This window comes from Eulemur rufifrons, chromosome 4 (assembly GCF_041146395.1).
Source record: "Eulemur rufifrons isolate Redbay chromosome 4, OSU_ERuf_1, whole genome shotgun sequence".
NCBI lineage: Eukaryota > Metazoa > Chordata > Mammalia > Primates > Lemuridae > Eulemur > Eulemur rufifrons.
Genome location: NC_090986.1, coordinates 83795635 through 83819456, shown reverse-complemented (window position 1 = coordinate 83819456; position 23822 = coordinate 83795635). Strand labels below are relative to the sequence as shown.

The 23822-nt window shown below is 56.3% G+C and overlaps 2 protein-coding genes across 4 annotated transcripts in view; one reads left to right on the top strand and one right to left on the bottom strand.

The window, feature by feature from the left end:
• GRTP1 (growth hormone regulated TBC protein 1) overlaps positions 1-23822 on the top strand; it is a 199161-nt gene that overhangs the window by 126115 nt on the left and 49224 nt on the right. The window lies entirely within an intron of this gene.
• Positions 1731-23091, bottom strand: LOC138383009 (coagulation factor X-like). 2 transcript variants are annotated; one of them, XM_069467781.1, is made up of 8 exons: positions 22930-23091; positions 18200-18360; positions 11649-11673; positions 10676-10789; positions 8703-8834; positions 6272-6498; positions 3405-3522; positions 1731-2344 (listed from the first exon to the last, which is right to left on the bottom strand). In XM_069467781.1, the coding sequence occupies exons 1-8, from the start codon at positions 22997-22999 to the stop codon at positions 1743-1745; spliced, it is 1449 nt and encodes a 482-aa protein (XP_069323882.1). In that variant the 5' UTR covers positions 23000-23091; the 3' UTR covers positions 1731-1742. The 2 variants fall into 2 exon arrangements, with proteins under 2 accessions (XP_069323882.1, XP_069323883.1); XM_069467782.1 differs by having other exon boundaries at positions 2245-2344; positions 3415-3522; positions 22930-23090.

The following is a 23822-nucleotide window of genomic DNA, read 5'->3' as shown; positions in this document are numbered from 1 at the left end:
GTCCTGTTACCTGTCCCCTTCTTCACAGATGGCTCCACATCCTCCTGAGGGGGCCGGGGTCCCGCCCTCCCACTCCCCATGGTGAAGCCCCCCCAGGGGCCCCGGCATCAAGGGCAGGGGTGGGGGCTGGGAGGAGATGGGCATCGCGGTGGCATCGCAGCGCCTCCCGCTCTGGAGAGGGCAGATGCCTCCTTCTTCCTGCCCCGGCCCTGCCGCTCTCCACCCTCCCTGGGCCAACAGGAGCCGGAGCCAGCGGGTTCAACAGCTGACGAGGAGGACAATGGCGCTCAGAGGGCAGGAAATCCTCCAGCCTCGGGAATCTCGGACCTGTGCTCTCAGCCCCGGCGTCCCCACAGCGTCCCTCGCTTACTGCAGACCTCCCCCGCCCTTCTCAGGCCTCAGTTTCCTTCCCGTCACCAAGGTGTGCAGAGCAGTGCGCCATCCTCGCACAACAGGGGCCCCTCGGGGCAGAGGCCTGGGGAGGTCGCATGCCCTGGGCCCGGGGACCTCGGGGTTCGAGACACACTCGGGCCCAGGTTTGCCGCTGGGGCCAGGAGGGTGCCCTGGAGACCGCGTCTGCCCACAAAGTCCTCCCGGCACAGCGTGGTGGCTCCTGCAGACGCGGCTCCAAACACCCTCCCGCTCACCGCCAGACCGTTTCTGGGAAATTGGATACTCGTTCCCATTGATTTTTCCTAACCTTGCGATATCTCCTGTTTACAAAAGCTCCATCCTGTTCATGACGTTTTGGGGGAGTTTTTGTACTAGAACTTTTAAACTTTGCTTAGGGGAGGTACGAAAAATGCAAAGGACATTGGAACACGTGGGAGGCCCTGTCTGAGGTGACCTTTTCCGCTTACTCAGAGTCCATTTGCTTTTCATGACCACTTAACGTGAGGACCTAGGGACCTAGGGACAGCGTTGACTTGTGGCAGGGCGAGAACTTGGCCCTCTGGTGTGAGGAGAGGAGGGAGGGCCCACGGCCACTCCAGCCACCTGCACAGTGCAATCCCCTGAGGAGCTCTGGAAGCTTCTAGCCAGCCCCCTGGAGACTGATCTCAGTGCCTGGGCCGTGCACACAGGAGGGCTGCGGCCCTGAAGGGCCTAAGCACAGCCAGGGTTGACACCCACTGTGCTGGGAGTCGCTGTGGCCACCCCATGTGGTCACGGCCAAGGGGATGAAGTCTGAGCCCCCTTGCCAAGCAAGCTCCAATTTGGGGGGGAGCCTGGGCACCGGTGCCGTTGAAGAGCACCCAGTCGTTTAGGTCAAGGAAAGATGTCCGCGCTGACAAGGGGTGTTCTGGACCCTTCCCCACCAGGGAGGCCCCTGGGAGAGCGTTTCCCAGAGACACTCAAGAGAGACCCAGGCCCGGAGGGGGCTCTGGGTGAGGCCATACCTGCTTCTGTGCGTGGCCGGGAACCTAGGACACCTGCTCTCACGGTGCTGGCCATGGCTGGTGGGGACCGGAGAAGACGGGTGGCACAGGGCCGGCCTTCACAGGGCGGGGCGTCCTCCCTGCAGCCACGGCTGCCGCCCCACAGAGAATAAAACTCCCCAGCCTGGCTAGGGAGAGGCAGGAGCTGGCGTCCCAGGCGGACGCTCGCCTGCCCAGCGCGACAGAGCAGGGAGGGGACAGGACGGGCACGCGGACGATGGCCGCGGTGGGGAGACCTCAGCAGCCACCTGCTCAGGCGGCAGCAGGAACACAGAGCCGACGCCGCGCTGCAGCCCACCAGGACCTTTAATGGGGAGGGTGGGGCGACCCGGGCGGCGGGGGCGGGGCCGTGGGCCGCGGCGCCCCCTGGGTCTTCATGGACTTGCTGATCCACTTGAGGAAGGTGGCGACCTTGGTGTAGACGCCGTACTTGCCCTTCCTGGCGCACCCTTCTCCCCAGCTGACGATGCCCGTCACAAAGTAGGTGTCCTTGAAGCGGGTGACGTGGGGGCCCCCGCTGTCCCCCTGGCAGGCGTCCTCGGGCTGGGCGTCGTAGCCGGCGCAGAACATGTTCTGGGTGATGGTGAAGCTGCTGGACAGCTTGCAGCTGTTGCGGTCCACGTAGGGCACCTCCAGCATCTTGAGGGTGGAGGACGGCCGGCCCTTCTCGTGCGTGCGCCCGAAGCCGCTCACGATGCCCGTCTTCTGCGTCATCAGCGTGGACTCGGCCCAGTCCTTCTCGGGCAGGCAGGCGGGGGCCACGTTCACGCGGAAGACGATGGGCGTCTTCAGCCGCAGCACGGCGATGTCGTAGTCGTAGGTCTCCTTCACGAACTTGTTGTGCTTCACCACCACCTCCACCTCGTGCGCCGTCTCGCCGCCCTCCTCCTTCTCTGTGTTCCGGTCCCCTGCGGCGGCGAGAGGGGCGGGGCTCAGCCCAGGGGGCTCTGCGCATGCTCCCCGGGAACTTCGTAAAAGAAGTTGTTTTTTGTACTAAAAAATGGCACATGGTCACTTTGGGAAATTTGAAAAATATAGGAAAGTGCAAAGACGCAGATAAAGACGTCCTTCCATCTGGCTACCCGGGGACCCCCCAGGCAGCTGTGTGTGCTGGGCTGTGCGGACACTCCCCGTCCACGCTGTCCACAGACGCGGGCTCAGCGCGGCGCGGGCTCCGGGGCCTCCCCTGCCTCCAGGGCCTCCCCTGCCGGGCCTGAGCCGCGCTCGGCGCCACCAGCCCACGGGGCTGAGCACCTGCCGGGCCGCGCTGCCACGTGAAACTGCAGGCTCAGAATAGAAACAGGAACCAGAGTATCTTCCTGATGCCTTTTAAATTGGTCACACGTTGAAATGATAATATTCGGGATATATCGGGTTAAATAAGATATACTATTGAAATTGACCTCATCTGGTTATTTTTGTTTAGTTTTGTTTTTTAGAGACAGGGTCTCCTGTGGCCCAGGCTGGAGCGCAGTGGCGAGATCACCGCTCACTGCGGCCTCCAACTCCTGGGCTCCAGCGATCCTCCCGCCTCAGCCTCCCAGAGCACTGGGATTACAGGCATGAGCCACTGAGGCCAGCCTTCACCTGATTTTCTATATTTTAAAACGTTTAATAGAAAATTTAATGTTACAAAAAATTTCAAATTGCACCGTGATTCATTCGCATTTGTGGCTTGCACTGGACAGCTCTAGGGTCTGGAGGACAACGGTAGATGTGAACAAAAGGACCCCACGAGGGAAAACACGGGAGGCCGCACATGGGGTGCTCAGAGAGTGCTGGGGGCCTGAAGGGGGAGCACTGTGGGACGTCCTCCCAGAGCAGCCGCCCCTCCCCCACCCCGCTTGCTTCCTCATCCTCTACCCGTGCGTCAACTCCCACCCGAGCGTTCCCCACTTTCACCGCGTCCCCGACCAGCTCCAGGGCTCTCTGAACAGCAGCCAGGCCCTGGGCGTGGGCGTCACTCACCCACCCTCACGGTGAATCTCTTGGCCTGGTGGAGGCAGTGGGCCGCGGTGAGCACGTAGAACTCGCTGAGGATGGTGCCTCCGCAGAACCCTTCGTTTTCCTCGTTGACAAGGAGGGCCTGTGACGGGAACACAAGGACGTCTGCCCTCAGTGGGGCTGCCGCGGCGGCCAGCCAGGCCCCTGTCTCCCGCACCACTGCAGGCCCCTGTGTCCCGACACCCCCGGGCTGCCCAGCTCTCCAGAGCGCAGGAGGCCCAGGGCACAGGCCCGCCCCCACCCCCGCCCACCACTGCTGGAGCTGGTGGGTCCTGCGCCCGCCGGGCGTCCCACCCATGGTTGGTCCCACCCGGGCTCCAGCCGACCTCTTGGGGGCCCCAGCGTGACCCGCCCTCCCTGGGCCTCCACCCTCTCGCCTGCCTCTCTGGAGCAGCCGATGACAGGCTCACTGCGCAAGGCGGCAGACCTTTACCAAGGGCCTCCTAAGCGCCAAGCCTCCGCCATCCGCGCAGTTCTCCTGCTGTCATCCTCCCCCCCACCACAAGCTCGCTTTGAGAGACTGATTTTCATGTCTTCCCCATCTGTCACAGCACTCTCTAATTACGCACAGAACATATTTTCAAGTGTTTTTGGGAAAAACGTTCACTGTGACAAAAACCTTTGTGGCCTGCACGGCTGATGCCAGTCTTTGGGGAAACAGCTGCCTAGACAGGTGCGACTCCCTGGGACTGGACGGGCCCACAACTCAAGCCTCTCTCCGCGGTGTGTGAGACACCACCTCCAAGGTAATGTCCTGGGAGCCCCTGTGGCTCATCCTGCAAGTGACTTCCTCCCCGGCGGAACATTCCGGGCGGAGCACTGCTGGGACGTGAGACACGCCACACGCTTTCCCCGGAGCACACGGCTCGCACATCTGCAGCCCAGCGCTTGGCGGTTTTCCTCTCCAGGGGGTTCCCCGTCCTCTAAGCCAGTGGTCCCCAACCTTTCTGGCACCAAGGACCGGTTTCATGGAAGACAATTTTTCTGCAGACCGGGGTGGGGGTGTGGAGCTCTGCAGCCCGGTCCGTAACAGGCCGCAGACCCTGCGGACCGGTACCTGCTCGGCCGGGGGTTTGGGGACCACAGCTCTAAGTGACAGGGATCGGCTGGCGTGTGTGTGGGTTAGTGAAACAACAGGGACCTAAAAGGATTCTTGGACACGTTCACGACTAGGAAGTAGTAAAGCTTTGCCTTTTTTGCATTTATAATTATTTGCATAATTTACCAACGCATCATCCCACCAGAGTGACGCACCGGGGAAGGTCAATCTTCCTAAGACGTGGACGTCTGAGACAGGGATGAGGCCACTCGCCAAGACTTGAAGCAGGTAAAACAGGAATTGCAACCCCTGGCAGACGTGACAGGGGACCCTCCCCGGCTAAACCAGGTCCCCCGACGCCTCAGCCCCTCGGCAGCTTGTGAGGGAGCCCGCGGGTGCCCCGCTGGCTCCACGTTCCTGACCCCGAACACACAGCACCTCGGGTCATCATGATGTGGGTCCCAGCTCCTTCCTGGCCTCAGATTCTACACGTCAGAGAAGCAGCCGTGTGGCTGCGTGTCCCGTGCACACCACACGCAGCTCAGAGCCCGACGCAGCAGGTTCTCAGCAAACGTGCTCAGTGAACCACGGATCAGTGTGGCCCCCGCTGCTTCCTGCCCTCGGGCTCTGTGCTTCAGACAACGCACAGCTGCGCAGGAGGTCACAGTGGGGGGGCTGCTGAGGTAGCTCCTGCAGGGTGTTGGTGGCCCTGGGAGTCTTGTGTGCAGGAGGCCACAGTGGCTTTGGAAACAACTTCCAGCCCACGTGAGGACTGCCCGATAAGACACAGGATGCCCCCTTAAACTCGAATGACATAAACTGCACATAATTTTTCGTGTGTGTCTCATGTGATACTTGGGACATTTTCCATGAAAATTCCCCGGTTCTGTAAATTGCAAGTTTAACTGAGAGTCCTGTGTGTGTCTTTGTGGCGTCTGGCAATGTCTGTGACTTTCACCTCTGAAAATAAACAGATGTGCTTTTCTCAGGTACTGTCTGCCTCTCAGGATCTTCGTGTTTGGGTGAAAGAAATGACCACACTGGGGCAGGGCGCGGTGGCTCACGCCTGTAATCCTAGCACTTTGGGAGGCCGAGGTGGGCGGATCGTTTGAGCTCAGGAGTTTGAGACCAGCCTGAGCAAGAGCGAGACCCCGTCTCTACTAAAAATAGAAATTATATGGACAGCTAAAAAATATACATAGAAAAAATTAGCCGGGCATGGTGGTGCATGCCTGTAGTCCCAGCTACTTGGGAGGCTGAGACAGGAGGATCCCTTGAGCCCAGGAGTTTGAGGTTGCTGTGAGCTAGGCTGACGCCACGGCACTCACTCTAGCCTGGGCAACAAAGTGAGACTCTGTCTCAAAAAAAAAAAGAAATGACCACACTGGAAGTGAAGCGAGGACAGTGACCCCTCTGCCTCCAGGGAGACGGAGGCGCACACAGGCCTGGCCCGCCCGGGAGCTGGCGACTGCCACAGAGGGCGCGGCGCCGACCCTGGCCTCAACCCTGTTTCCTTCCGGGGAGAGTGAGGTTTCGGGACGCTCTGGGGTGGGACCTGTGCCTTTCTCTTCTGTGCCTCACAGGACAGTATGTTCCTGACGGGCCCCGGCCCCTTCCTCACCTCAGGCTGCCGCAAGGTCGGGGCCACGTGGAGGACGGGACAGGTGTGCTCGTGCCCCGCCCCCACGCCCCAGTCCCAGAGCAGGCCTGCGCCTCCTCACCACCATTCCCGGAGGCCTGGGGCTGCCTCCCGGCAGAATCCAGCTGGCCCAGAGGGGCCAGCGCCACCTACCTGCCAGGGACACTCCCCCTCCTTGCAGTCTCGGCCACCCACGATGCGGACAAGGTCACTGCCGTCCTCCTCGGAGTACGTCTGGTTGAGGTCAAGCAGGTCCAAGGGGTTCTCAGTGGGGTGCAGGGCATCCAGCTCGTACCACTCCGGCACGGTGGCTTCAGGCACGGCCTGGGGCGCTGACCTCTTCCTGCGCCCCAGCGTAAGCTTCCCACAGGGGAAGGGCTCTGCAAGAGAGAGGCGGGCCTCAGCACAGCCAGGAGCCCCATGGCCCCCACGGCCCCCACGGCCCCGGGAGGGGTGTCCTGGGCCAGGCTCCACGTCTGGCAGGGCCGGGCCTGCAGGTGGGTGCGGCCGTCTGCGTGTCAGCTGCACCTCTAGCGGCCAACCGGGAGCGCCGGGCCCTGTCGCAGGCTGGCGCGTGGACGGCGCACACGGCGTCTGCGGCGAGCCCGGAAAGGAGTCCTGACAGCCTGGCGGGGGCGAGCACGTGTGCCATCCGGGGGTGCGTGTTTGGGGCTCCTGCGAAATTCTTTTGATTTTGCTGTATGTTTGAAAAGTCTCTCTAATAAAATGTTGAGGAAAACAGTTTCCAGGCAGAAGGAACGACATTGAGCAAACACCCTGAGGCACAAGGAGCCGTGTGACGCAGGCCTGTGTGATGGCGCCTAGGAGGACAGCTCTCCTTAAAAGCGCCAAGCCCGGGCGTAGAAGTCTCCTTTCTGTGTGGCGACAGCGCGGGAAGGCGGCGGTGGGAGAGGAGGAGGGAAGACAGGGCCTCTCCGTGGCCGCGGCTGAGCCCAGATGAGCGCGACTCGGTTTCTGTCTGCTGCTCCGTGCAGGTCTGCGGGCCGCGCCTGGAGCCCAGGGCCCTCTGCCCGCAGCGCGCCCGTTCGTGCTGACACCTGTCAGCGCCTGCTGCGGGAACGGGACTGAGCTCACCCACGGGTTAGAACAGAGCTTTCTGCAGCAGGAAGTAGTTTACCTGATTTTACTTTCAGACATCACACTTGATTTTAAATTGATTCTGATTATTCCTGGAATTAAAGAATATTGGCATGCCTGTGGAGAAATGCCTTTAGGTAAAGTATTTTTAAACCAGCTCAAGCACAGACGCCACTGCCGGGGCGGGAGCCACCGTGCCCCTCCCTGCCGAGAGAGTTCGTGTCTCGGAACTGAGGCAAGACTTCAAGGACCTATTTGGAACTTTTTCTGGTTTTTTGGGTTTTTTTTTTGTTTTTTTTTTAGGCAGAGTCCTGCTCTGTCATGCTGGCTAGAGTGCCATGGCGTCAGCCTAGCACACAGCAACCTCAAACTCCTGGACTCAAGCGATCCTCCTGCCTCAGCCTCCCGAGTAGCTGGGACTACAGGCATGTGCCACCATGCCCGGCTAATTTTTTCTATATATTTTTAGTTGTCCAGCTAATTTCTTTCTATTTTTTTAGTAGAGACGGGGTCTCACTCTTGCCCAGGCTGGTCTCGAACTCCTGAGCTCAAACGATCCGCCCGCCTCGGCCTCCCAGAGTGCCAGGATGACAGGCATGAGCCACCACGCCCGGCCTGGAACTTTTTCTTGATCATTTATTATATCTGTTGAGATAGGGTGTTTTCAACCAGAAGAATGTGAGCAGAGTAGTGACAAACACTCAGGAGTGGCGAGTCCCTGGGTGGGACAGTGGCAGCTGCCTGGCAGAAAACCACTCTGGACTTGGAAGCCTGCCGGTCACCCAGGGCTCTGAGAGGCGAGTGAGGGACGCTCAGGCACTGGCCCCAGGAACCGGCCTGTGCATGCCCCGGGCCCGAGGTGCCCGTGTTAGGCCTGGTTTGGGCCCTTTTCACGGGTCTGTGGCAGGGAGGCGGGCTCCTCGGCCCGTCCTGTGGCCACTGCCCTCTGGGAGTCTGTTGTCCAGACTCACCCAGTGAAAGAAAGAATAAATCCAGTTAGCACTGGAGCCCGAGGAGGAGGCCCGTCCTGGGGTGCTCCGGCTCCCTCCACACCCTGCCTGGTGCCCAGGGCCCGCCGTGGCTCCTGGCTCCAGCCCCGCCCTTCTGGTGGCTGCCTGTGCGTGGGTGGTCGCCAACCGCCATTGCGCAGCATCAAGGTCTGCCCTGGCCGGGACTGTGTGGGGCCCAGGAGTCAGGGCACAGCGTCAGGGTCCTCGCAGTGTCCCGTTCACCCAAGGAGTTAGGTCATAGCGTTGGTCCATTTTTCAGACGGGGAAACTGAGGTTAAGTGGCACATCTGAGTAGAAGAAATAATGGGCCTGTTTCCAGACCTTGTGTCCAGAGTCCCAGGGCCGTCCTTCTGGTGCCACCACCTGCCCGGCCCGCCCAGAGTGGGCTGACATCCCCGCCCGCGGCGCTGGCCTGCTTTCCCTTGGTCTGGCCTCTGTGGCCCAGGGGCACCCGTGAGTGGTCTGTGAGCCCCTACCTGTGGAGATGCAGGACTTGCCATCGTCACCCAGGGTATACCCGCCGGCACAGGAACACACCACCGAGTTCTGCTCCTCGCGGCAGAACTGGTCACAGTCCCCATTGTCCAGGCTGCAGAGCTTCCGTGTGACTGTAAGAGATGCGGGCTGGCCTTCAGGACAGGCTGGGGGGACTGAGGCTGCAGCTGGCCAGAGGGCGCCAGCTCCGTCCACCCCCTGCTCACCCACAAGCAGCCGCTGGGCTGGAGCGGAGGCCGGAGCCTCGTGGCAGATCCCCGCGCGGCGGCTGGAGGGGCGCAGAGAGAGCACCAGCCTGCAGGGCGCTGGAGACTGGGGGTGCGACTGGGACCTGCCCCACGCAGGCAGGCTGGAGGGACAGCCGTGGTACCAGCAGGTAGCCTGGAGTCAGGCCGGCCCGAGGTCCAAGGCTGGACCTGCCCATGGCTGGACATGGATTCCAGCTCCAAACTCACATTACCAATGCGTGGCCCTGGCAACTCGCCTTACACCTCTGCGTGTGGGTTTTGAGGGAAAAGAATTACAGTGCAAAGACCAACACTGATGGAATTTTGGAAAACTTTCCTAGTGCCCCTGGGAGTCTGCACAGTCTTGTGTCTGACGAGTGAGCCTAACGGTGTGCAGGAGAGCAGCTCTGGACTTCTAACGGAATACACGGAACTGGTATTCCCATCAGGAAACATTCAAAAGTAATCCAATCTAAGAACTCGGCCTAAAGATTATAAATTAAGTAATTTAAAAGAAATGCACGGCCGGGCGCGGTGGCTCACGCCTGTAATCCTAGCACTCTGGGAGGCCGAGGTGGGTGGATCACTCGAGGTCAGGAGTTCGAGACCAGCCTGAGCAAGAGCGAGACCCCCGTCTCTACTAAAAATAGAAAGAAATTATATGGACAACTAAAATATATATATACAAAAAATTAGCCGGGCATGGTGGCGCATGCCTGTAGTTCCAGCTACTCGGGAGGCTGAGGCAGTAGGATCGCTTAAGCCCAGGAGTTTGAGGTTGCTGTGAGCTAGACTGACGCCACGGCACTCACTCTAGCCTGGGCAACAGAGTGAGACTCTGTCTCAAAAAAAAAAAAAAAAAAAAAAAAAAAGAAATGCACATCTCTCTCCTTAGGCAAAACTGATCTAATAATGGCCTAATTTTTTATTAAAAATCAGTATTTTTTTTTTTTTTTTTTTTTGAGACAGAGTCTCGCTCTGTTGCCCGGGCTAGAGTGAGTGCCGTGGCGTCAGTCTAGCTCACAGCAACCTCAAACTCCTGGGCTTAAGCGATCCTACTGCCTCAGCCTCCCGAGTAGCTGGGACTACAGGCATGCACCACCATGCCCGGCTAATTTTTTGTATATATATATATTTTAGTTGTCCATATAATTTCTGTCTATTTTTAGTAGAGACGGGGTCTCGCTCTTGCTCAGGCTGGTCTCGAACTCCTGACCTCGAGCGATCCACCCACCTCGGCCTCCCAGAGTGCTAGGATTACAGGCGTGAGCCACCGCGCCCGGCCTAAAAATCAGTATTAGAGATATTAGAGAAAACTCTTGGTCAGTTTTTCATGTAGAACTAATTAACATATGAAGCTTTATCATTGTACGATCTCTATTCCTCACTGACGTCTGCAGGGACAAATGCAAACACCAGGCCGTGAATTAGAATCACAGCGCAGGGTCTCAGGAACATGAACAGCAAAACCTTCTGTCCCAGGGAAACAGTCAGTTCTCGTTTAAACGTTAACGGGTCACACACTTCATGAATGTCCTGCACCCTCTCGAGGGACAGAGGGTGACTGTGTGTCTCGGTTATCGTGGCCCCAAACTGAGGAGCGTGTGCACCACAGGGTAACAGAGTCAGAAGTGGCCCAGATCGTCTCCTCGGGCATTTTAGCTTCCCCTCCCCCCCCCCCCCCCCCCCCCCCGTCCGCCCTTCAGGAAGGCGCGCGGGGAACCTACACAGTTCACAGTTTTTGCCTTCGAAGCCCTCCAGGCAGGTGCAGGTGTACTCCCCCAGCCCGTCCGTGCACAGGCCCTGGTTCTGGCAGGGGCTCCTCTCACACTGGTCGCCGTCTGCAAGACAGGGTTTGGAACCACGTCTGCACACCACTCCCGGCAGCGTGGAAACGCCCTGCGGGGTGACCTGGGCACACACTTTTCAGGTAACCTGAGATGGCTTCCTGTCTCCCTGTGAGCGGCTCCTCCCGTGTGGCCCTCACTGTGTCCCCTGCTCTCGTGCCACGTGTGGGCGATGCCGCATCTATGTGGGCCACCGGCCAGGCTCTCTGCTTTCTCTGACAGCGTGGCAACAGCCCTCGAGGGGCCCTGGGCCGGTGACCACAGGGCAGCAGCTGGAAGGACAGAGGACAGGCCAGAGTGTGACACTGGCTTCTGGGCCGGGCCTTGACAGGAGAGGATGTTGGGGTTCACCTTCCCAGTGATGTGGGGGCAAAATGAGAACCCAGACTGCTGCCCGACACCCACACGGGACTTCTCATTTCCTGGCGGAGCTGTCTAATCTGGGTTGGAGACAGGGCCCACGGACATTTTGAGAGAGTTGGACACCAGGTAGTCGTGACTGACACCATCTCAGATGCCGTGAGCATTGAGCCCGGTGGCAGCTTCGTGGGGTGTCCGATTTTTCAGACTCTGATTTTTGCTTCTACCTAATACACTTGTATTTTTAAAAAATTGTCATGGAATTTGCTATGCTCCAATAAGAATAAACTGATTTACATCTGTATTTAAGTAAATAACAAAACTAGAATTAGCATAAAATTACGATAAAGACTATTTCACAATAACTGTTAAGGAAACACCCTGAGGAGAAAAATCTTAAATGAGTAGGATTAAAACAAGAGCAGAAAGGAAACCCAGGAAGTATTTTCAAAATTCAAATATCCCCCTCACTTAAAATAAAAAGAAATCTCACCTTTGTATTTATTCCAGAATTCATTCTAAAAGAAAAAAATTAAAAATACATTAGGGGAAACCCACATTTCACACCAATAACAACCATGACCCAGTAACCCAACCTGAATAGGATATTTCCCCAGCAGGGGTCACTTTTAGGAATGAATTGTTCTAGAACTATTCAATCTGAAGGGGGAAGCTATTCAGATCTTTTGCATCTGTGAAGACATGGCTTTAATCATCTTAAATTCACCATCTTTGTTGAATATTGAAAAATTTATTTTCAAGTTAATCCCCTCGAAACAGATTGTACCAAGAATGGTTTGCTCTGCTTGCTGCACTCTAGCTGATCAATGAATGGTCTTTAGTTAATAGACCTAGGCTAAAAACCCCTGAAATGATTGCTTGCTTGTCAATAATCATTGTTAGTTGGAAAAATGTTAATTGCTACACTAATCAGCTTAAAACAGGCTATCAAAAGCCTGTATTATATCAAAAAATATTCACAGTCTCACTTTTTTTACCATCTGTAGTAGGTTGAATAGCACCCACCCCAACGCAGGTCCTCCTGGAACCTCAGAATGTAACCTTAATTGGAAATAGGGTCTTTGCAAATGTAATTACGGTCAGGGTCCAGGTAAGATCACACTGGACGGGCGTGGGCCCTAAATCAACGCAAATGCCCGCGTAAGAACCAGATGGGTCCACACAGAGCCACAGGGAGAGAAGGCCGTGGGAACATGAGAGCAGAGACTGGAGTGACAGCCAGGAACGCCAAGGATTACTGGGAGCCGCCAGAGGCCAGGAGAGAGGCCTGGACAGTCTCTCTCAGAACCTACAGAACCAGCCCACACTGCCGGGCACCTTGACTTTGGACTTGTCTCCAAAGCTGTGAGAGGCTGAACTGTGTAATTACAACAACACAGCCACCCGATTGGTGGCGCTTTGTCACGGCAGCACTATGAAATGAACACTCTGTCCTTTTAATCTTCTGTTTAAAAAATTAGCCCACAACAAAATCAACTTTCTGGTGTACAGGTCTATGAATTTCAGCACACTTACAGACTTCCGTGAGCACTACCACAATCCAGACACAGAACAGTTCCATCCCCCAAAACGCTCTCCCACACTACCCACGCACCTGCCCACCGCCGGCAGACTCCGCCCTCCGAGATCTGCTCCTATCCCCACAGTCATGGCTGCCTGAGAATGTCGCATAAATGAAACCACACACTACGCGACCTGTGGAACTAGCGTCATTCAGCACAATGCCTTTGAAATCACCCAAGTCATCGTACCGACAGTTGTTCCTCGTTATCGCCGAGTATTCCGGTGCCTGGCTGCACCTGACAGAGGACGTTTCTCTCACTCGCAGCGTTTGGCGATTATGAACAGAGATGCCATGAACATTTATGTACAGGTTTTTATGTGAAAGTAAGTTTTCATTTCTCTAGGGCAAATACCCAGGAATGGGACTGCTGAGTCACATGGTAACTCTGTATAAGAAACTGTCAAATTGTTTTTCAAAGTGACGGTGCCACTTTGCATTCCCACAAGCAGCGTACCCAAGTTCTGCCTGCTCCACATTGTAACCAGCACTTGTTATCTGTCAGTGTTTTTATTCCACAAATATGTAGTAGTTCTCACTGTGGTTTTGATTTGCATTTCTGTAATGCTGCAGTCCCCAACCCCTGGGCCGAGGACTGGTACCAGTCCGTGGCCTGTTAGGAACCGGGCTGCACAGCAGGAGGTGAGCGGTGGGCAAGCGAAGCTTCGTCTGCATTTACAGCCACTCCCCATCGCTGACATCACCACCTGAGCTCCGCCTCCTGTCAGATCAGCAGCAGCATCAGATTTTCATAGGGGCGCGAGCCCTACTGTAAACTGCATGCGAGGGATCTAGGTTGCAGCTCTTTATGAGAATCTAATGCCTGATGGTCTGAGGTGGAGCCGAGGCCGTGATGCTAGCGCTGGGGAGCGGCTGCAAATGCAGATTACCGTTAGCAGAGAGGTCTGACTGCAGGGAGACCATAATAAATCAATTGCTTGCAGAGTCATATCAAAACCCTATCAGTGAGTGGCAAATGACAATTAAGATGCATCGGTGGCAGCTTTAAGTCAGAATCCATCACTAGTTTTAGTCCACGCGTGGCCTGCCTATTGTATTATTTACCACTTCTGTCCGTGTCTCTTTCCCACCTTGGCACTTGTCTCAGTCACGGTCTTGGTAAGCCCACAAGCTAACCCTAGCAAAAATGAGTAAAAAACAAACATCGCTGGAGAGCGTCTTTGGAAAGGGGGAAAGACCCAATGATGAGACAGCAGAAGACCCTAAGACTGCCAACAAAATGAAAGCTGCATTTGAAAGCAAATACCAAGAGTCCTACTAAAATTATGGGTTCACTGTGCCAGGTGATTTGCATTCTGCAAGCCCGCTTTGCATAATACATGGCAACCGCTATCCCGTGAAGCCATGAAATCTTCAAAACTGCTTCACCACACGGAGACCAAGCACCCTGCACTGAAAGACGAGGCTTTGGAGTTTTTTAAAAGAAAAAAACGTGAACATGAAGAACAGAAGCAATGATTGAAGGCCACCTCTTCAGATGTGTCTGCACTGAGAGCATCATTCCTAGTGGCCAACCGCATCGCTAAAGCTAAGAAGCCCTTTGCTACTGGTGAAGAGTTGATCCTGCCTGCTGCTACGGACATCTGCCATGAACTTTTAGGAGAGGCTGCAGTTCAAAAAGTGACACGTGTTCCTCTTTCGGCCAGCACCTAACTAGATGGATTGACGAAATAGCAGAGCATATTGAGGAACAATTGTTGGAGAGGATTAAGGAGTCACTGTGGTACACAATCCAGGCTGAAGAGTCTACCAATATTGACAACAAGGCAATTGTTGCTGTGTGACATATTTTTCAGGAGGATGTGCACGAGGATATGTGCACCTTTGTTGCCAAGCAACACCACAGCTGGAGAACTATTCAAGTCTTTGAATGATTACACATCAGGAAAACTGAATTGGTCATTTTGTGTTGGTACATGCATGGATGGAGCAGCTGCCATGCCTGGACGGCTTTCTGGTCACTACTGGGGTCAAGGAGGTCACTTCTGACTGTGAGTCTACGCACCGTGTCATCCATAGAGAAATACCGGCTAGCTGGAAAATGTCACCTGAACTAAACAATGTTTTGCAGGATGTGATTCAAATTATCAGCCACATTAAAGTACATGCCCTAACTCACGTGTGTTCACGTAGCTCTGTGAGGAGATGGACTCATCTTCTCTAAGACACAGAAGTGAGATGTATTTCTAAAGGTAGATCACTGGTCAGAGTTTTTGAGTTACAAGAGCCTCACCAGAGATCTGTTTTAGAAAAACAGTCACCACTGGCAGCACATTTCAGTGACACAGTTGCAAAACTTGCTTACTTGTGTGGCATATTCAACCTGCACAGTGAACTCAATCTGTCACTTCAGGGGAGAATGACAACTGTGTTCAAGTTGGCAGATAAAGTGTCTGCATTCAAAGCCAACCTGGAATTATGAGGGTGATGAATGAACATTGGGATTTTTGACGTTTCAAACAGTAGCAGAGATTTTGAAGGAGACAGAGCCAGAGACTGCTCTCTCCCAGCTGGCGCACGATCACCTATCTCAGCTTTCAAAAGAGTTTGAGCATCACTTCCCAACCACAGAGACCCCCGAACTGGGAAGGGACGGACCGTAACCTGTTTGTGAATAAGCCAGGTGAATCGACTTTGCGCTAGAAGAGGATCGATTGCTTGAGATCACAGATGATGGTGGCCTTATATGTTTGAGACACCTTCAAATCTCCACACGTTCTGGATTAAAGTCCAGGTGGAATATCCTGAGATCCGCCATGAGGGCACTGAAAAGCCTGCTTACACGTACAACATCCCATCTCTGTGAAGCTGGGTTTTATGCAGTGACAGCCACCAAAACAAGGTCACGGAGAGACGGGACATAAGCAACACACCTTGGGTGTCACCGTCTCCCATCACCCACAGATCACCCCCGTCTAGTTGCAGGAAAACAAGCTCAGGGCTCCCACTGATTCTGTATTACGGTGAGCTGTATAATTATTTCATTACATATTACAATGTAATAATAATAGAAATAAAGTGCACAATAAATGTAATATGCTTGAATCGTCCCCAAACCATCTCCCCACCCCCCACTCCCTCCACCTCTGTTCCTTGGAAAAACTGTCTTCCATAACACTGGTCCCTGGTGCCAGGAAGGGTGGGGACCGCTGCTGTCACGGCTAACAATGCTAAGTATCTTCTCACGACGTACTTACCACCCACATAGCCTCCGAGGTCGGTGGCTGTTCAAGTCTTCTGTTCCTCATGTTTAATTGAGTTTGCATTTTCTTCTTTTGAGTTGTAAGAGTTGATATATTCCGAATACAAATCCTTTGTTGGATATGCGATTTGCAAATATTTTGTTAGTCTTACCTTGTATTTTCATTCTCTTAACAGTGTTTTTTTCTACTGAGCAAAAGTTTTTAATTTTGATAAAGTCAAATTTAATAATTTTTTCCTTTATGAATCATTCTTTTGGTGTCATGTCTGAAAATTTTTTTTTTTTTTTTTGAGACAGTGTCTCATTGTCACCCCGGGTAGAGTGTGGTGGCGTCATCACAGCTCACTGCAACCTCAAACTCTTGGCCTCAAGTGATCCTCCTGCCTCAGCCTCCCAAAGTGCTGGGATTACACACGTGAGCCACTGCGCCCAGATCACCCCGGGAGTTTTAATGTCTAAAAATCCCAACTCATCCAAAAAACTTATGTGACGACCTCAAAGCAGATGACAAATTTCTTCCTCAGAAAGTCACTCAAGATCAAGTCCAAGTTTCTCCAGTAATACCGCGTGGCCCTGTCCCTGGGGAAAAGTGAGGACGAGGCGCCACACGCCAGCCAGGACACAGCGCCGCGACTTCACAGGGAATGGGAACGTTCCGCTCGCCCTTCCTGGTTTGCCCCAGATTTTCCTGAACTTCAATTACGTCGGCCTAAAGTGTATATTTAACATGAATAAATTCTTCCAATTTATAACGGCTTGAACTGGCCCCGACTTGCAACTTGACCCTAGTCCTCAAAGGTCACCGAGGGCAGCTCCCCCAGCGCTCTTCTCGGCCGGCCGGACCTGCAAGGTGACGTCCGCAGGCGATCCCAGCTTGCCGCGACTGCAGGCTCGGGTGAGGTGAGGCGAGCAGGCGAGACGTCCGCGTGGCAGCTGCGCCTGCAGTCTTCCTCCGTGACCTCGAGGTCCCGCCGGGCCGCGGGCCGCGCTGTGGCCGAGGCCTTCCTCAGTGCCGGGACGCACCCCGTCCCAGGCCTCGAGTGACCGCTCAGCCACGTCTGGGCGGGAAGCCCCGCCTCTTCCGGGGGAGCGCCAGGGCTTTCCTGCTGCGCAGGCGCAGTGCTGGATTCACCGCCTGCTCCATTGCGCTCCCTCCTGCTGCGCAGGCGCAGGCGCAGGCGCGTTGCGGCGGGGGGGGGGGGGCGCGGTCCAAGGCGTCCAGGGTGCACCGGTGCAGCCCAGGCACGGGACCCAGCCGGCCCGCTCCCTGGGAGGCGCCAGCGCCTGCTGTGGATAGTTTTGTTTTTTGGCATAGTATTTTATTTTACACTTTAAGTAGACTTGACACATGAAGTTCTCCTGACTGGGGAGTGAGGAGAGGGGAGTATAACGTGAGGGATGGGGAGTGAGGGGTGGGGAGTGAGGGGTGGGGAGTGAGGGGTGGGGAGGTGCGGAGGGGGGGGGGGTGCGGAGAGGTGGCAGTGCGCGTGCGCAGGCAGGAGGGTCGCGGCTGTCAGAGAAGGAACTGGGAGACGGGTTTGCCATGGCTGCAGGTGTTAAAAGTCACCGCTCCCCCCCGCCCCCCGCCCGGCAGAGGTAACTAAGGGGCTTACACACCACAGGCAAGAACCGGCTTCGCTGGGACTGTCAGCCCTCTCTGCCACCTTATCTGAACTTTGACTAATGACAATATCTTTTACATTGTGGTTTAAAATTTCCCCACCCTCACAGTCCGCATGACCATTCTCAAACAACCACATAACATATGAAAATGGGAGAGAACCCAATTCTAAGAATTACTACCCAAATTCTTAGCAAAAGCCAACCCTTTGGTCTTGAATATTCCTCCCCTCGATTAGTAAGATTACAAAAGATCTGAAAGCACTTCCTCTCAGGGCAGCTGCTCTTTCCAGCCAGCCACTCTGTCCCCTGAGAGTGTACTTTTGCTGTCAATAAAAAGGTGTCGCTTGCTTGGCTTACATGGTGCATTCTGAAATTCTTTCCCCCATGATCACCAAGAATGTGGAAAAAACCTCCACTGAAGGCCAGTAACAAGGCTATTCTGACTCCTCAAGCCCTTCCACCCACTCTCCTTGCCGGATGGCCCCCCAGCCTCCTCCCCTCCTTGTGGATGCCCCGGGGTGGATGGCTGGGTGCCCACGGCAGGCGGGGGACAGGCAGGGCCCTTGAGCATGCTCCGTCCCACTGTGGGCCTGGCATCCCGTCTCCCAGCCCTTACCGTCTTCTCGTTGTCCTCAAAGACCTCTCTGGCCTCTTCGTATGAGCACGTCTCTTCCATACACTCTCTTTCAAGGTTCCCTTTCTTCATCTCTTCTAAAAACGAATTTGCCCTCCTGACCCTCACCAGGACATTGTTGGCACGTTCCCGGTCAATAAACACTGGAAGACAGGGATGGACACAACATTGAAAGCTCCTCAGGCTGTTACCTGCCTCCCCCAAGCTGCAGTATCCTGCTGGGGCCACACTGCAGAAGGCCAAACACTCCTCAGGCCCTGAGGGAGCTGTGCGGGGTGGTGCGGCCTCCCTCCCGCCTCCTCTGCCAGGTGCAGCCTCAGGCACCTGCTCTGGAGGAGGGGACACATCACAGCCCCCGCACACACACCAGCTCCAGCTGGCTGCCCCAGCCCTCTGCCCTGAGCTCTTCTGAGTGCTCCGTGGTCACTGCTGGCCTCCCAGCCGCTCCACTCTGTGCTCCGCCTGAGATGCGGCCTCCACCCCGGCCCCACCCGCCCTCAAGGCCTCCGCCCTTGGTTTAGTGGGGAGTCGTGGGACTGTTTTGATCACGAGCTCTGAAAAGTACAATTTACATGCAGTCCTGGGACATACACACACACACACACAAAATCAAAACAAGTTTCAAGAAGTAGTACTTACTATTATTTTGTAAAAAATAGTTCTTACTATAAAATTTTCTATGATTCTACTCTATTTCATTAAAAAACAACACTCACAAATGAGTCATAATCTCCTGTTTAAAATGCCCTGGATGGGGACACTCCGTGTCCCTCCTAAGGTGTGTGTCTGTGGCATGCTGCCCCCACCCCTCTGCCACTGTCCCTCACTCGCCCAGTCCTCGTCCTCTTCTCACTGTGACATGAGAGGCCCTCGAGTCCTTTCTTGGCCCTCTGTCCTCTCAGTACTTTTCTCCACTGAAAATTCAGTCCCATCATAATACAGGTGACTCTCCAAGTTGACGTCGCTCATACTGACTAGTTCTGAACTCCGTGTTTTCAACTCTCTCACCCTGACAGATGTCTTCTCTCATCTCAGAGCTCCAAACCCCCATGTCCAAAATTTAAAAATAGGATTGCAGAATCAAGCAGTCTTGAATCTCAAATAATACATCTTGGTCACTTACTACTTATCATTGGCAGATGGGAAGTATAATACCTACTTCTTAGAGTTCTTTTAAAGAGTGTATAAAACTAGTGTTCAATTTGGTACACAGAAGGTGCTCAATATATGTTAGCTTCATGCCTTCCTCACATTACTTTCCCTCCCAAATTCCAGTTTCTTTTACGACACCTACTTTATCCCACAGATGCCAGCGCAACTAGTTACTTGCTGACCCTGCCCCGTCCCTCCAAAACAGCCCACACGTGCCCTGCGCATCTGTGCACCTGGGTCCCCGCCCTGCAGCAGCTGGTCACCTGACTCCACACGAGGCTGGTGGGCACTAGGAAGCTGGGAGGGGAATGTCCACCTCCCCCCCGACTCCCACTGGCTCCTGTGTTGGGATGACCACGGCCTGAGGAGCTCAGGGGGGGACACCAAGAGAGGGGGCGTGGCTGGCAAGTTTCTCTCAGGGGTCAGAGGAAGAGAGGGGGACTGATCAGAGGCAGGGAGAGCATCAGGCTATGGTGGGGGGGGTCTGCCCCTTGCAGCAAGTCTGAGCCATCGCCCCGGCTGTAGGGCAGCACAGAGAAAACTAAACGTACACGGCTCTGGCCGCAAGGACGCAGGCCACACGGCCAGGAGGGAGACCTGAGAGTAGCGTTCAAATGTGTGTGCATTAGAATGCCGGGAAGTGAGGTAAAATGTGGGTCTTCAGGCCCCACCAGGAACGCGGGAGGTTCCCAGGTCACAGTCTGAGAAACACTGGACAAGGCTGGCACGCCAGGTCCGAGGCCACCCACCGAGAGTTCCCCTTCCTCCACAGCACCCGTGCAGTTCCCCTCTGCCCGCCTCCCAGCTGGTGGAGGCACGACAGCGCCTACAGCCTTGAGCTGGACGGCTGAGGGCATGAGGACAGGGTGATGGGCACAGGCTGGAAGGGGTGATGCCAGGAAGCCAGGGGCAGCCCACAGCCACAGCTCCCACTGGCCTTGGAACAGAAGCCAGAGCTCCCCAAGGCCAGGCCTCCTGGTCTCCTCACCTTCTGTGGTCCTTACTCACCTCCCTCCACCACGCTGGCCCTTGGCTGTCCTCGACCGTGCCCGACACTCTCGCACCCCAGGGTCTTTGCACCTGCCTCCTTCCCTGTCTGAAGCATTCTCTTCCAGATGCCCACATGGCTCACTCCCATGTCCCCTCAGAGGCCCCCTGACCACTCCAAGGCTGCCCCGCCATGTCTCTCCGTGCCCGCACCCAGTGCCCTCTCTCCTCCCAGCACTTAACCACTCTCTGGCGTTACATACGGACGGACTTGGTGCTGTTCCCTCCCCTAGAAAAAGACTCAGCCTGTTTGATCACAGCTGTGTTCCCCGAGCCCGGCGCACAGTAGGCACTTAATAAATACTTGTTGCATGAATGAATGAAGGAAAGACGGGGCCACTGGCCTGGCCTTTACGCTCAGCCCTCTGGACCAAATTTAGGCACCTTTAAGGGCTTTCATTGAAAGCTGATGTGACTTGTCAAGCCGGCCACGCAGCCACACTTTCTGATGTGCGTAAAGCAAGACTGGCGATTAGAAAGTTCTCACACACTTGTCTGAAGACGTTAACGCAACTCCAAAATTCCAGAGGCTCAGAAAGGAGCTCTGTTCAGCTGTGCCAGTGGCTGCTGCCCACGGCCGTCGGCGAACATGCGGTTATCCTCGTTGACTGGCAAAATCAGGGACTCGTGCAGTCAGCAATCGCGTCTGAGCACGTTTTACCAGCAAACAATATTTTCAGTCAAAAAGGCCAAAACTCACCAAGAGGGGATTTAAACTCGCTGCATGTGAAGACGCAAGCTCCAGCCGCGCAGCTTTAGCGACTGCTGACGGACGGGGTTAGTTTCGAGGCCAGCACCGCGTGTGCCGCGCATGTCTGATTCTACTACAGCCACAAGTCAGATGGCAAAAGTCACTCACGGGTGGCAGTACAGGTTGAAGAGGGTCGCCCGAAACTCACGTCCTTCCCAGAACCTCAGAACGTGGACTTAGCCGGAAGCGGGGCTCTTGCGGATGGATGAATCAGTTAGGAGGAGGCTACGCAGGGCGAGCTGTCTCTTTGAGGGCAGACGACTGTCCCTTTGAGGGCAGAACCCCGGGACGCGCAGGCAGAGCTGGGCACAGGAGCCCAGCAGACTGACACAGGGGCCACCCCCGAGGACCAGGAAGTGGCCTCCAAAGGGTGCCGAGGCCAGGTCCCCAACAGGACGTGATGGGGGGGGGACGGGCACCGCCCTCAGGCCATGTGCACCTGTGGCCGCTGGGCCTCCGAGGGCGACAGGGCAGCTGCGTGGCCCTGCCCTCCACTGCCCTGTCCCAGGTGCAGGTACACGTGGCCACCCACATGGCCACAGGTGCCCACTAGGAGCACTCAGGCGGCGGGGAGGACCTGGCCTGGGACAGGGGCGTGGCCTGGCGTGCGGAGGGCGTGGCCTGGTGGGCGTGGTCGGGCAGGAGCGGGGCCTGGATGGCAGGCGCTGCTGGGCAGAGGGGAGAATCCCCCTGCGCGCCCCCTGTGTGTGGCTGGGGTGGGATGGCGGCTGGAAGGGGAAGGGGCTAAGGGTGGGCCTGAGAAGACGGCTCGTGTGGGTTTGACTGGAGCTAGAGCTTCCTGTGGGGCGCATGAGGGAGGGGACCCCGCGAGGCAGAGGGTGTTGCCCAGCAGAGGGGCCCTCAGGTCAGTGTGGGTTCTGAGGGTCAAGTCGGCCTCCCTCGGGTCTCCCCCTCCCCTGCCCAGGTCGGTTTCCCCTCCCTGTGAGGGTCTCTCCTCTTCCCTCCCCTACTTGGGTCTCTTCCTCCTCTGTCCATGGGGGTCTCTTCAGCTGTCTCTCCCTCACTCCTCTCCCTTCTCACACACCGGGGCCCCTGTGCTCCACTTTCTGCAGGATGTAAACCAGCCCCGGGCCCCTGAATCCTGTGCACCTGCCACAGGTGCCTGCCCCTCCTCTGCTATCTCCCCAGCCTTGCCTGGCTTCTCCCCTTTCTGGGCCTCTTCTGTTGGACAGGCCCAGGGGCCTGGGTGGCCTGGTGCCCCATCTGTCCAGCCTTGCCTTGGGCAGCCCCTCCCAGGTGGAGCCAGCTGAGGGTGGTGGCCCGTCCCGGCCCCTCCCTGGCTGGATGCGCCTCTGCTGTGCCCAGCTCTGGCAGCAGAGGGGGGACCTCTCCCTACTGCCTGGCACCCCCACACCGCTCCTCTCTCTGTCTCCCTCTCTGTCTCTCCTTATCTCTGTCTCCCTCCCTCTGTCTCTCCTTATCTCTGTCTCCCTCTATCTCGCCTTATCTCTGTCTCTCTCTCTGTCTCTCCTTATCTGTCTCCCCCCTCTCTATGTCATTCTCTGTTCTCACTCCCTCTCCTCCCTCTCTGTCCCTGTCCCTGTGTTTTTGTCTCTTTGTGACCTCTAATCTACTCATCCGATGACTGTCACCCACACAAAGCCACAGCTGGCCTTGCTATACCCTTGGCTGGGAAGTCCAAGCCCAGCCACCTGAGGCCAGACTTGGCAGGGCCGGGGCACCCCCATGCATCCCCTCGGACTGCCCGCCGGTCCCTGCTCCTCGGGTCACCTCCACTTACCGCTGTCCCCAGGCCACAGGAGGCCAGCCAGGGAGGCGCTGAGCAGGACCAGGCACAGCGGGCTCGCCATGGTGTGGCCCAGTGCAGCGTCCCTGTCCCACCGTGACAGGCTTCTAGGGCAAAGTCCACTCCCCTGGGTTCAGGGTGGCTTGTCCTGCTGCTTACCCAGCCTCCGGACTGGGGCTGGGCCTGCTGGCCAAGCGGGGCGGTGACCGGGCTGGGGAATGTGGTCACCTGGCCCCACCTTCCGCAGGCAGGGCTGGGTGACGGCGGGGCCTGCTGCCGGACGGGAACTTTTGTCCTAAGAGAGAACAAAAACACCATTTTATGTCCATTTTGTAGTTTTCAGATGTTTACATCTAACACTCAGTCCTTACAACATGACAAAGGTGTCATTTCCCATCATGTTTCCAGGACAGGAAACAGGTTTAGTGAGTGGTGAAGCCCGAGCCCAGGCCCGTGGTGGCGGGTGTGGGGTTTGTGCCCGGCTCTTCCTGGGTACGACGAACCTGTCCTTCCACTCACGGCTGCTCTCCGGGTGCCATCCGGTGGTGCCCGGACACGGTGGTCTCGTGTCACTGGGGGACTCCAGCATGCAGGGCTTGCACCTACCCCCACCCACCCGCAGACCCAGGGGCTCCGGGAGGCAGAGGTTCTGGTGACCTTTCTGTGCCCACCTGGCGCCTACACGGACTTCTGGGAGGAGCAACCTCCCTGCTGCCTGGAGGGAGGGGCTCTGCCAGAAGCCCCCTCCTGGCCTGCTGAGCACAGGGCACACTGGCCCGAAGCTGAGAGGGGCTCCACCGTGAGGGGCTGGTGGGCCACGTCTCCCCGTCCCCACGCTCACCCCTGGACCCGGATGCAGGCGTCGGGCCCCACCTCCCCCAGCCGTG